This window comes from Patiria miniata, unplaced genomic scaffold (genome assembly GCF_015706575.1).
Source record: "Patiria miniata isolate m_02_andy unplaced genomic scaffold, ASM1570657v1 HiC_scaffold_12, whole genome shotgun sequence".
Taxonomy (NCBI): Eukaryota; Metazoa; Echinodermata; class Asteroidea; order Valvatida; family Asterinidae; genus Patiria; species Patiria miniata.
Genome location: NW_024037050.1, coordinates 2,579,572 through 2,591,807, shown reverse-complemented (window position 1 = coordinate 2,591,807; position 12,236 = coordinate 2,579,572). Strand labels below are relative to the sequence as shown.

The 12,236-nt window shown below is 39.0% G+C and overlaps 2 protein-coding genes across 7 annotated transcripts in view; one reads left to right on the top strand and one right to left on the bottom strand.

Annotated features, from left to right (window-relative positions):
- Positions 1-210: 210 nt before the first annotated feature.
- On the top strand, positions 211-8,356 carry LOC119745320 (epimerase family protein SDR39U1-like). 2 transcript variants are annotated; one of them, XM_038221619.1, is made up of 7 exons: positions 211-316; positions 2,154-2,260; positions 3,559-3,641; positions 4,188-4,309; positions 5,033-5,182; positions 6,616-7,048; positions 7,085-8,356. In XM_038221619.1, exons 1-6 carry the CDS (start codon positions 301-303, stop codon positions 7,023-7,025), a joined length of 888 nt encoding a protein of 295 aa, XP_038077547.1. In that variant the 5' UTR covers positions 211-300; the 3' UTR covers positions 7,026-7,048; positions 7,085-8,356. The 2 variants fall into 2 exon arrangements, with proteins under 2 accessions (XP_038077547.1, XP_038077539.1); XM_038221611.1 differs by having other exon boundaries at positions 6,616-8,356.
- A 1,332-nt stretch (positions 8,357-9,688) lies between these two features.
- The window catches only part of LOC119745299 (AP-1 complex subunit gamma-1-like), a 38,310-nt gene continuing 35,762 nt past the window's right edge, over positions 9,689-12,236 (bottom strand). For all 5 annotated transcript variants that reach the window (XM_038221577.1, XM_038221567.1, XM_038221595.1 and 2 more), the window contains one exon: positions 9,689-11,807. In XM_038221577.1, coding sequence (XP_038077505.1) covers positions 11,607-11,807 — 201 coding nt within the window. In that variant the 3' untranslated portion in view covers positions 9,689-11,606. The remainder of the gene's footprint in view (positions 11,808-12,236) is intronic.

Below are 12,236 nucleotides of genomic sequence, written 5' to 3'. Positions count from 1 at the left end.
CGTTCATTTACATTCAGCATTACATTCAGGAATGTTTCAATTCATTAAATTATGTCTGGTACGGCAGATTTGGTAGACGCGACCTCCGCGTTTTTTGTCAAACGGTGCCGTTTGAAGATGCTTGAAACAGTCATAGACAAAATAGACGACTGTTTGTAGTGACAGTAAACAGCCGTTTTTGTTATGGTGTTGCATAACATTTTTTTTCCCTTCTGTTTTGACGGATTCGTAGACAGCAGAGCAGACGAAGCCTGAAAATAGGACTCTGGAATTTGTGTTTGATTTAATGAAAAGACAAGCATGTTCGTGTTATTAGGTAAGCACAGCATGTTGTTTTTTGTAGCCAGAATTTGCTGCTAATTTTATATCACGAATTTTGGACGCTCGGTTTTTTTTTTTCAATCATGCTAGTGCTGCACCTATTTCGTGAAAAAATTGACTTGGTTACTTCATGGAGCCCTTGCTCCATGGTTACTTGAACTTGAAGTTGAAAAATTGAAGTAGGCCTATGAGTCGGAAATAAGTGTTGGAAGGAGAGAATGTTGCAACCTGATGCCACTTCCGCGATTGTGTACAAAGTTTGTGGAGAGTCAAAGCATTTTCTAAGTATTTCCTAACAAAATCGTGGGAAAAAAAAATATGTTTCTCAGTCTCAGATTCATGTCTTATCATTTTTGCAGTGACTTTTCATTCATTCATTCTTTATTTTCCACATAACTTAAGTTGTATAACAAATATAAATAGATACGATAAATGTGGATGGAGTCCCTAAAAAGCATTGCTTGTCAGGTAGGGAACTCCAGTATATGTATTACTATACACATGTTTATGTTTTATATATGTAACCTAAATTAACACATACAACACTTACACAAAATACACAACACAATGAAGAACACATAAGCAAATCCCCCCCCCCCCCCTCGGCCCGATAGGTCTTGTAACCCTGTGAGAAATATTAACAATTGGAAAAAAAAGAAGAAGCTAGTTCAGGGATTCAAATAACCAGTGAGTATCTACGTTTAAATAATGGAAGATTCCAAGTATTTCTTAAAGAAATTTCAAGGGAATTCCACAGCTTGGGACCCTCATGCTTAACTGTGTTTTGGGTGAGAGAAGTACGAGCAAAAGATTGATGGAAATTCTTAGACTATCTGATAAAATGCTGATGCACATCTTCATTTTTTACAAACATGATGGAACAAATGGATTTAGGTAATTTTTTGTAATTAAGTTTTTGCATGAAGATCCCAAGTTGTAGTAGATAAATATCATTTACTTTAAGATTTTTATGTATATGGAAAAGAGGATTACTATGTTCCAAGTAAAGAGCCCTTTTTGCAATTTAAGTATTCTATCAGTTAAGTGACTGACCTTCATTGAGATGATATATGAAGGAAAAAGTATCGTCAGGTTGCAACATTCTTTCCTGTTGGAAAATAAATGTTGCTATTGAATTGGGATTGAATCAAGGATAGAATATTTTTTGCTTTTTTGTTCTTTGAATATAGTGTACTTAGTTTTAATGTTTTTAATCCTACTTTTATTTTACTGAAGATTCCTTTGTTTTGAGCATGCTGAGTAATCCATGGATTGATTCGAATTCAAATTCAAATTCAAATTGATTTTATATATCGCTAAAGGGAAATTCTGTTGGCCTTTTTTTTTTACATTGAACAAGTTGATAAAAACGTTAAAAAACGTTAAAAAAAAAAAAAAAAAATTCTAACGTTTTTATATAGAAACACAATACTTCACCAAAAGAAAGATATAAAAAATATGCTATGAAAATTCAATAATGAAAAAATACTGCACAGAACCTAAAAAACCCATTTCAAATTGCATGCGAGTACAATTATCCCATGTGTCTCTGTAATATTGTATAAAAGTAGTCATCGTTCAAACTGCTCGTTAAAAATCTGGGAAATAAAGTCCGAGAGCCATTTGCTTGATAATCTGGTTCCTGATGTTGAATATTTTCAGGTCAGGGAATCAGATTGTCGACTGACAATTTAAGAAAATAAAGCTCAAGAGCGGAAATGAGGCACTTGTTTATCGAACTGTAAAAACACTTTGAAAATAATTATTTCTCTAAGTTATTATAGCAATTTTGTGCTCATTTTAAAAAATTGAACACTCATCATACATCGTAGGAGGAGGAAGTGGCTTCGTTGGAACAGCCATTCGGAGGCTACTTCTCCAGAGGGGGCACAGTGTACAGCTTGTTTCACGATCAGCAGGGAAGGACAAAATCACATGGGTTGGTTCAACTTCAGATTTTTTTTTTAAAATTTGTGTGAATCAATTTGAGCACTAAATCACTTAACAATTATTATTATTATTATTATTAATCAATTCTGGTAATGAAACCAAGGATTCCTCAAAAGCGCCCGAGGCACTGTAGCTCGCAAGCCTGAAGAAACCTGTGGAGAGAAGACAATGAGAAGAAGTTACATTTTTAGTGGTGGGAGGAAAAGCCCAGAAGAATATTCTGGGGATAACCCACGGAATCAGGCAGGGACTTAAAACCCAATCTATTATTGGCCCAGGCGGGATTTGAACCCGGGTCACAGTGGTGGATGGCGAGGAAAGTACCGCTACGCCAACCTGACTCCCCAATCAAGGCAAGGCCCCCCTCCCAAGTAATAGTGGAAGCATAATGCCAGGAATTGCATAAACTGAGCAGGTTTTTCTTTCCAATGAAAATTATTTGAAACGATCGTCTTGTACAATGTGTTTCTGTGAGTGTAAAAGGTTTTCTGTTAGTGTAAAGTGATTTGGCATTAACCCTCTGTTTGTTTGATCAGTCACAGACAGTCAACATTCAATCCAGTTCCCCTGCAATGCCTCAATTAAACCAAGTCACCAACAGTCAGATCATATTTCTTATCGGCACTGTGACTAGTCAAATTCATCAACAGACAAAAGCAGGTGACTGGTAGGCACAGCTGTCTTATCAATCACCTACAGTCAAAGCATAGCTATAGCTATAGCATAGCTATATCAGTTTTTTATAACAGTCACAGCCAGTTAATCCTGCTTAGTTATGAAGGCAGGGAGCACTCAACTGTTAAAAACAGTCACTTGATTTATTTTGACTGCTGGGCTGGCCATGTTGAAATTGCAAGCCAGAGAGGGATCGAGGGTTTTATTTAGGGCCCCTCTTTATTTTGAACTCAGTTACACAGCTTGCAGAGGCCAGATTGAATTTTCCTTCTGATTCAGGTTTCTGAAGCATTTTTTTTGTTAGAAGGGAAGTTAGGTCCAACAGCCATGCAGTCGACAACTGATGCATGCTCAACAGTCAATGCCCGTAAAAATAGCATTGGCGAAAAAATAGAGGGGTCTTACTCTTCAACAGAGATTCAGTGATTTAGTGTCCATCTGATTGGTCTAAACTTGTATGAATATGTTGAATTTTTTTTTTATAGTTGCAACCAATAATCATGACCATAGTGCCAGAACAAACATGAGACTTCCATTTTATCACAAAATCTGTAATTACCTGAATTCTTTCATTGTTTTGTGTTTTTGTTTTTTTGGTTGCATTACACACAGAACCAGTTACGCAAGGAAGGGTTACCAGAATGTGATGCTGTCGTCAGTTTGTCTGGGGAAAACATTCTCAACCCTCTCAGAAGGTAAATGCTGCAGTAATTCTTTCAATTTGTCAGTGATGTAGGCGAGAACCTTTCTGAGACCTAACTGAAATGATCATATAAACATAAAATTGAGTGAAGGCTCACTTTTAATGAGCAAAGACCCTTAACCCTTTCCTTACCATGGGTGACTTTTGAGGCAAGGAAACCACACACAGACACAGTGCCCTCTAGCATCAAAAGAGGTTCCCTCCTTGTTTGGCCAGTCGGTGCCCTGGAAATGAGGGCAAAATCTTCTTAAACCAAAATGTTCAGTTTCCACCAGTACCTCTTCCACTAGAACCACACAAATGAATTGGGTGGATTTCAGCCTAGAAAGTTTGTAGTGATCTTAAAGATGTGTTCCCCTTGCTATTTTTTGGGGTTCTAACTCAATACAAATTGAAAATTTGTTAGTAGAAAAAAATGTGTTTTTTTTTAAGAGCATGGGTATGCACCTTTAATGTTAAAGTCTTGTAAGGAGCAACTTGCCCTTCAACAGCTCTTATCTAAAGACATCTGAAAGAAAGCAATTTTTTTTCTTGGCAGATGGACAGAGTCATTCAAGCAGGAGGTCACAGACAGTCGTGTGAAGACAACCGCAGCTCTGGCCAAGGCAATCGCAGATGCCAGTAAACCACCCAAGGTCTTTGTCTCAACATCGGGCGTCGGTGAGAAGTGCTGGAAAAAACTTGCCCTCCTTAATTTTGTCCTGACTTAATTTAGTCAATGGACTTGAGACTGTGGTCAACTTGGCATGACTTGTGATGATTTGTGATGACTTGTGATGATTTGTGATGACTTGTGATTGACTTGTGTTAACTTATAATTGACTTGTGATTGACTTGTGATGACTTGTGATTGACTTGCGATTGGCGTGCGAGTGACTTGTGATTGACTTGTGATTGACTTGTGATGACTTGAGATGACTTGTGATTGACTTGTGATTGACTTGTGATTGACTTGTGATTGACTTGTGGTAACTTGTGATTGACTTGCGATTGGCGTGCGAGTGACTTGTGATTGACTTGTGATTGACTTGTGATTGACTTGTGGTAACTTGTGATTGACTTGTGGTGACTTGTGATTGACTTGTGATTGACTTGCGGTTGACTTGCGAGTGACTTTTGATTGACTCCTGATGAATTATGTTTGGCTTGTGATGACTGGTGATGGATAGACTCATGATGACCTAAATCACAACTCCAGCTCTAACAAGCTTTAGCCACCTCGGTGGTTTCTTACATAACAGCATATCAACCGACGTAGCTTCACCCATTGTTTTGGTTTTTACATTAAGGTGCAGTCTGGATTTTGTTCTTACATCATACTTTCTTAAAGAGGTGTATACCACAATAGTTTTTCCAGAGTTTTATCTTTTCCCCCCTATCTAGGTTACTACACCCCCAGTTTGACAGCCGAGTACACCGAGGACAGTCCAGGTGGAGATTCGGATTTCCTGGCCAGACTGTGTACCGAGTGGGAGAACAGCGCTAAGCTACCAGACAGCCACAGCCACGTCCGACAGGTCATCATAAGAACAGGTATGTTGTATTAATAAAATGGAATTTTGCATTGGTGTGATGTAAATCAATATTAGGTTTTGCCCTTCACTGAGGTATAAACACCGTATACTCAGTGTGTTACCTCCCCGGTGAAAGTGGGAAAAAATCACTTGGGTGGGACTCGAACCCACGACCTCCTGCTTTCTAGTGCAGACATCTTACCACTCGACCACGGAGCTTGCGGGATTGGTTGGCTAGTTTGAATCTCATGTACATAGCAGCGGGTACCGCATTTAACTATTCATAAGATGGAATTTTGCAATGGGGAGATGTAAATCAATATTAGGTTTTGCCCTTCACCGACGTATAAACACTGTATACTCAGTGTGTTACATTGGACATAACGTTGCACTGCAATGGCTTGTGCCAAAAATTTCAGGTTTCAAGTACACACAAATTATCTATACAAGTCTATAAGTCTCAGGTTTACTAGCTGTTCAGATAAATTGTGACAAATTCCTTTGAAGTTTTTTTCCATAAATCTTAACGGTGCTGAATCTTCCAATTGTAATTTATTTTTAACACACCCTAGGCAGTTAGGGTTAATGTTACTTACGTCCCACTTGTGATGTGTCTTGTGACAACTGTAGATGTCAATACAACTCTAGTGCCAAGATTATAAATTTGGAATGCGTTGCCTCACAACTGATCCTAGCACAGACATTGGTTGTGAGTCACTCACACGCTGACGTAAAAATACATGTACATGTATCTACCCTTTAAATGCACTTTGATGATTGATGTCACGTTGTGCATAATGTCATTGAAATCATATATCATTTCTCCTGAAAGAGATTTGACTGCTCCTAAACGGACATCATAGGCCAAGTTCGGGCAAGGACCATTAGTCGACTAGTTGATTTGTGACGTACCTTATGCCTGCGCACTGTTAGCAACGTGCGAACGTCTCTAGTCAAACGCTGGTCAAAATGTCATCGCAAAACTTCTGGATCCTGGCTCTCTGCTAGCGTTATGAATGCGCGCGGCTACTGGTTACCAGCGAAGCAACCAACCCCAGTAGGCTGGTTCCAAATAGTCCACTAGCGTAGTCAACCACCGTTGACTAGACAGAGTTCAGGCAAACGTTAGTTAACCATTGGTCAACTATAGTCCTTGCGCGAACTTGGCCATAGGTGCAATTGCAGGATTTTAGGCTTTTTTTTGTATTGTGTGGTGTCATACATGTACGGTATGTATATTTTTCTTGTATTCCTCAAATTCCCTAAAAAGTGTCAGAGCCCACTAACATCCCTGGTACTTATACATTTTGGGTTTTTTTTAACTCACGACGTGATATTTCATTGTATGTAAAAAAAATAGTGGTGGTTGTTTCTGAAATACCTGAAAGGTTTCCTTATTGTTCCTAACATAAAGTGTAATGTAATTACATTTTTCCACTACTACTTTTAAAGGTGTTGTTCTTGGTCGCGACGGTGGTGCAATCCAGCAGATGATCTGGCCTTTCTGGTTGGGCGTGGGCGGCATCATGGGGTCCGGCAACCAGTACTTTCCCTGGATTCACATCGACGACATCGCGGGCATCTTTGTCCACGCCATCGAGAGTCCCAACTGCCCGCCGGTCCTGAACGGCACGGCCCCGACGCCCGTCACAAACCGCGAGTTCACCAAGGCGTTCGGGTCGGCGCTTTGCCGGCCCACCGTCTTGCCGGCGCCGGGGTTCGCGATCAACTGGGCCTTCGGGGCGGAGAGAGCAGTGATGCTTCTTGAGGGACAGAAAGTCCTCCCCAAACGGACCCTGGAGAGCGGATATGAATTTCAGTACCCCACGATAGAGCAAGCCTTGAAGAACGTTACAAGCTGATGTGCTCCGAGGGAACTAAATTTAATAACGTACTGAGATTGCACTTTTTTGTAATGCTGAGCATATTTTTCTTTTTTTGTAATATTACAAGACTGTAGCAGCTGTGAGCTAGACCAGATCTTTTGAAGTTTGATTCTAATGTCAGATTGCAAATTTAAAAGTTAGTACATGCTTTGGTACCCATCACAACAAGGCAGAAGTTTTAAAGCTGTTTTTAGAGTTTACAAAAGGCACTTATTTGGGTGAAAGCCTAACAGCCATAGGTATTATTGAGCTTGTGTCCCTAGGCTAGATGCGTGATCACAATCTCTGCCACCTGTTCAGAACCGGAGTGGATACCCTGCATATGATTAAAAATGGGGAGTTTGAAGCTGTTCAGTCACAGAAGACATTGCTGTGTATCATCTGCACATGTAACAAACATCAACGAGCAAATATGGATATTTCCTGACATACATATTTTCACCCACTTCAGTCACTGTAGTGCCCGTAACAGCCCTGCCTTTTATTCACTGTAGCGCTCGAGATCGCCCGAGCTCTCTATGTTGGTAAAGATTTTTCAGTGAATAAATAGTGTAATACAATAACGTCCAAGTTCTAATAATCACAATTTGGTATTCCCAAAAAGGCTTACCCCTTGCAATATTAGACCTTGCAATATTAGACCAACAGAAAAAATAAAATAAAAACAAAACAGAAAACCCAAGGTTTACCCCTTGTAGTTTTTTTTTGGCAGCTGTTTTCCATTACTTAAAACCTTTTTATTTCAAATTCATTTCAGTCCAAATTTTAAGTCTGAAAGCAAAGAAAGGACGAACGCAGTAAACCATTCAATCCGTTTGCTTCATCATAGTTACTTTATTTCATGTCTATTATTTTGTACATAAAATAAACCTTTTAACGATTAACCAATCTTCATAATTAGTAACGTAACGGTGCAGGAATTGTCCTGAAACATACCACTGATCATATATTTGTTTACTATAAGGAGTGGTACAACGCAACCTCTTTCTTTAATAAAAGAAATATTCATTCATAATAATACTTTATTTGGACTAAACACAGTTCACTAGAAATGTTTTGTTTTTTTATAGCAATTTTTGTCTTCGGGATACAAAAACCTTTGTAACGGTATTTAAAACAATGACGCTTCTACTTGAATCGCATTGTGGTGTTAACATCATTGCGTATTCTCTGTATTTTCTGTGTTACAGAACATTTCTGCCCAAAGTTTGCGTGTATTACTGTATTTTGTCTAATAATGAATACAATTGATCTTAAGTGTCTACAAAATGCAAAAATCTTTTCCCAAGATCCCTGCTCCAAAAAAAAAGTGAAAAAAAAATCTGCTTTACACTTGTACACATTTTCACCAGCCACTAGAAATATTTATATATTAAGAGTATGTACATACAATTATTTAATAGACAATAGAGTGATTTAACATGAGACCTACCATCTCTCCCCAAGCTGTGTCAATTCTCAAACTTAAAGCCAGAGTCCATCATTTGCAGCTATCCAAAAAGTAACTGGCATAATTATTGTTGAAAAACATACTTGGTTGAAAGATAGTAAGGGGACTAAACTCCCTGTGAAATTATTCTTTCTGGCAAGCTGTCATTTTGAAGAAATCAACAAAAGAAGGCCTTTCCAACGGTGCTTCTTAAGAAGCACTGTAGGAAATTCAAATTTGTAGTTCGTTTTGTTATTCAGCGAAGCGCATAAAGCATTGGCACGACACACACGCGGTTGCTATAATTCGTCGGATCAGTGCGCGACATTGCGTACCTGCATTCGGCTCAGTGAGAGCGTGTCTTGGACACTGAATTCAGGCCCAATTTACAAAACATGATTCAGCAACTTCTGATTTGAAATCGAGATCCTAGATATTGTTTTTCTCGAAATATACAGCTAAAGCTGAACTGAAACTTCATCAGGTTAGTTGTTCAGCACCCTTCTTTAGATCTTGGACACTTTTGTTGCTTCAAATGAACAAAATGCACAAATTACAAATGATGGACTGTACCTTTAAATTTGAATATTTCAAGATTCATTTTCAAATTTTAGTTTGCACAGGTATCATTTAACAGTGATTGCAAAAATAACACATGTACAACAAATTAACAAATATCGGTAGGGGACTAAGTACAGAAAATCCATAGACGCAATCCAAAGACGCATCCAGGCACGTGATCAATGTACACGCACGAGGCCCGCTTCCATGGGGAAACCATTGTGCACGCTGTTGCACAAAGCAATGCCCCGTGACGGATTTTCTGAACAATAGCTAGCACAGTGCTGTCACCATTGCAGGGGGCCTTCGTGATAGAATTGACATCGTGCCCGATTTGGTTTATAGGTCAGTTAAAGTGATGGTCAATGTTGTCTGGTTCCCATGGGATGCGACTTGGATCTCTATTGAGCTGATCCATGGTGCCAGCCTAATATGTCAGTTTAGTGATGTTCATTGTTGTCTGGGTCCAATGGGATGCGACTTGGATCTCTATTACGCTGATCCATGGCGCCAGCCTAATATGCCAGAAATTCATTACGTAGCCCCTTTTTACAAGCAAAATTGGGCAACACTTCAGAGTTTCTCACGTCCTGTTTTGCATTGAGTAACTCGCTGTCACTTTTTCAAACATTTGAATTAGACTTAAATGCGATCTGGAACCAAGTTTATTAGGCTTGCTCAGTTGTTTTAGCTATGGTGCAAAATGTTCAACAATGGTCCACTTCCAGAGAGAAATCAACACAAACAGATACAAGATACTGTATTAAACGCAAAACCTACACATTTTCAATGGTACCATTTTTTTTTAACAGAGAGAGAGAACAAACAAGTTCTTGAGAAGTAGTGACGATTAAGTTTTTGGAGCAGCTCTGAATTACATAAGTATAAACATTGTTTACCTATAAAACAAAATAAACAAAAAAACTTAACTTTAAAGAATTCTGACAAATCAATGGCGACAATTTGCACAAGCCAAAGTACCCAATAACCAATTTGTAACCGGCCGGAATACTTTAAATAATTAACAAATGTACACAATACAAAATAATCGTCCCCTTCCATTCACATAAGATTTGTGTATCATCATATAAAGCCTAATTACACTATAAACAGACCACAGGAATAGATTGAAAAAAAAAAAACCTTTGATATATGCGTTCAGTGAACATTGTGTCACTTCTGATTCATCGTTCAAAGAAAGACACAAAGAAAGAGTCAGGACATGGAATTCTTCATAGAGGGGATGACAACAAACCGTAATTGATAACTCTCCGTTTTTTTTTCCTGAAGTGAATGACAATTGATGAGACCGACACATTCCTAATGAGCAATTATTCAAAATTTAATTTCAAGATGATGGCTGTAATAATATGCTTAAATTTGAAGAAAATAATTGCCAGTTGGCAAGAATGAGTCAAGTTTGTTTTAAAAAAAAAGAAAGGAATTATGAATTTTTTTTTTCTGTGATTGACAAGTTCAGAGGCACGCGAGTATAGTCTGGTACTGATATAAACGATTGGGAATCGGTGCCACGTGTCTATCTCGCCCTGGGGAACCAGACCAACATGACCACAGCATGAAACACTTTCTTGATTTGTACAAAAGCGATGTCAAATGGTATTTCAATAATTTGCCATTTCAAATGCCAGTCGAATGTAACAATCAGTGCTATAGTTGAATTTCATTATGAAAAGTGATATTAGTACATTATCGAATGAAACATTCCAAGAATATGTTTCGCACAGGAATTGTGACGAACTTATGCTTGATTCCAAGGTAACATTCTGTGCACATCTTTTGGGAAGCTTGCAATTTTTTGTGTGCTTTCTGCCCCAAAGCAATATGTGCTGCCTTTGTACACGAGTGTGTGCTGAATTTTGCATTCTCGGGAATCGCTGTTATGCAATCTGTTGCCGACTCCATCAAAATGAGGAATAAGCTCATAGAGCTGGTTCGAGATATCAAGGACAAAGTCACAAGCGTTTTGAGTTTATCAATGCGATTTTGACATTTAAATACTTTTTATTTGATTGTTAATTAATCCTCCTACTATTTAAGAGGTCACAAACGGTCAAAAAGTTCTTCCTCACCTCCTGGCATACTGTGTACAAACCAATGGGGGTCTTGACCAATATTGGCCCAAGTAATATAACAAGGCTGACAATGCATGTTTCCATAGGAGGGTCGATATGCCTTTATCATTCACTAGAATATTTGCTTTAAAAAAAATTCCCATGGATCTGTGTATAAATATCCATTTTTAATGGGTTGTATCTGCGTATATTGTCAAAGAACTCCCCGTAAGAATCCGTTGATCAATTCATCATAGTGCAGGGAAAATGAGCTGCACATTTGCATCCCTTATCCTTGGACTGCTCAAACTCATTCCTCATTTTGACAGAGCCACTGCGATTGTCAAGGCATATTCCGATACCGGACAGGCCTTGCGATTTCGATTTGTGACAACAAATTGCACCAAATTCTAAACACAGCCCCTTACCTAAAGCTACGCTGGAGAAAACACAAAATGCTGGAGGACGCCAATCCATGAAGTTGCTGGCCTAGTGCTATGAGAACATGGCCGGGGGGAAGTTGTTGACCTCGCCCTGCTCCTGGCTGGTGTTGCCTAGCACGGTGTAGGCCAGCTTGTAGCGCATCCGCATGGCCTGGCGGGAAGGGTTGGTCACTTTGATGGTCTGGGTGACGGCGCCGGAGTTGTTGGGCGGGACCAGGTCGCCCGAGGGCGTCATCAGCTCGAGTTGGAATGTCTGCAAAAGAGGGAAGAAATCCAGTAAATGAATTTGGTACAGCCAATCACCCCAGCAACTTTGGGTGGTTTGAGTGGTAAGACACCTGCACTAGTTAACACTGGAGGTTCTGGGTTTAGGTCCTACCTGAGCCAGTTTGTTAACTTTATATCACGAGCTCTGAGTATACAAGCGCTCAATGAACCTTTAGGAGAGATTATGGATACAACAGAAGAGCACTAAATTTATGTTTAATCACAAGACATAAACCCAAACAGCGCCCTCTTTTTGTGTCCACCTTATCACAAAAGGACAAATGGCACAAAAAGGCCAAAAATAAATACATAAATAAAATAAATTGTAAATGCTTATATACAGCTTTCCATTGTATCAACAATCTTGAAGTGCTTTACAATTATTCTCCCGTTCATCAGGTCACAAGACTCACTG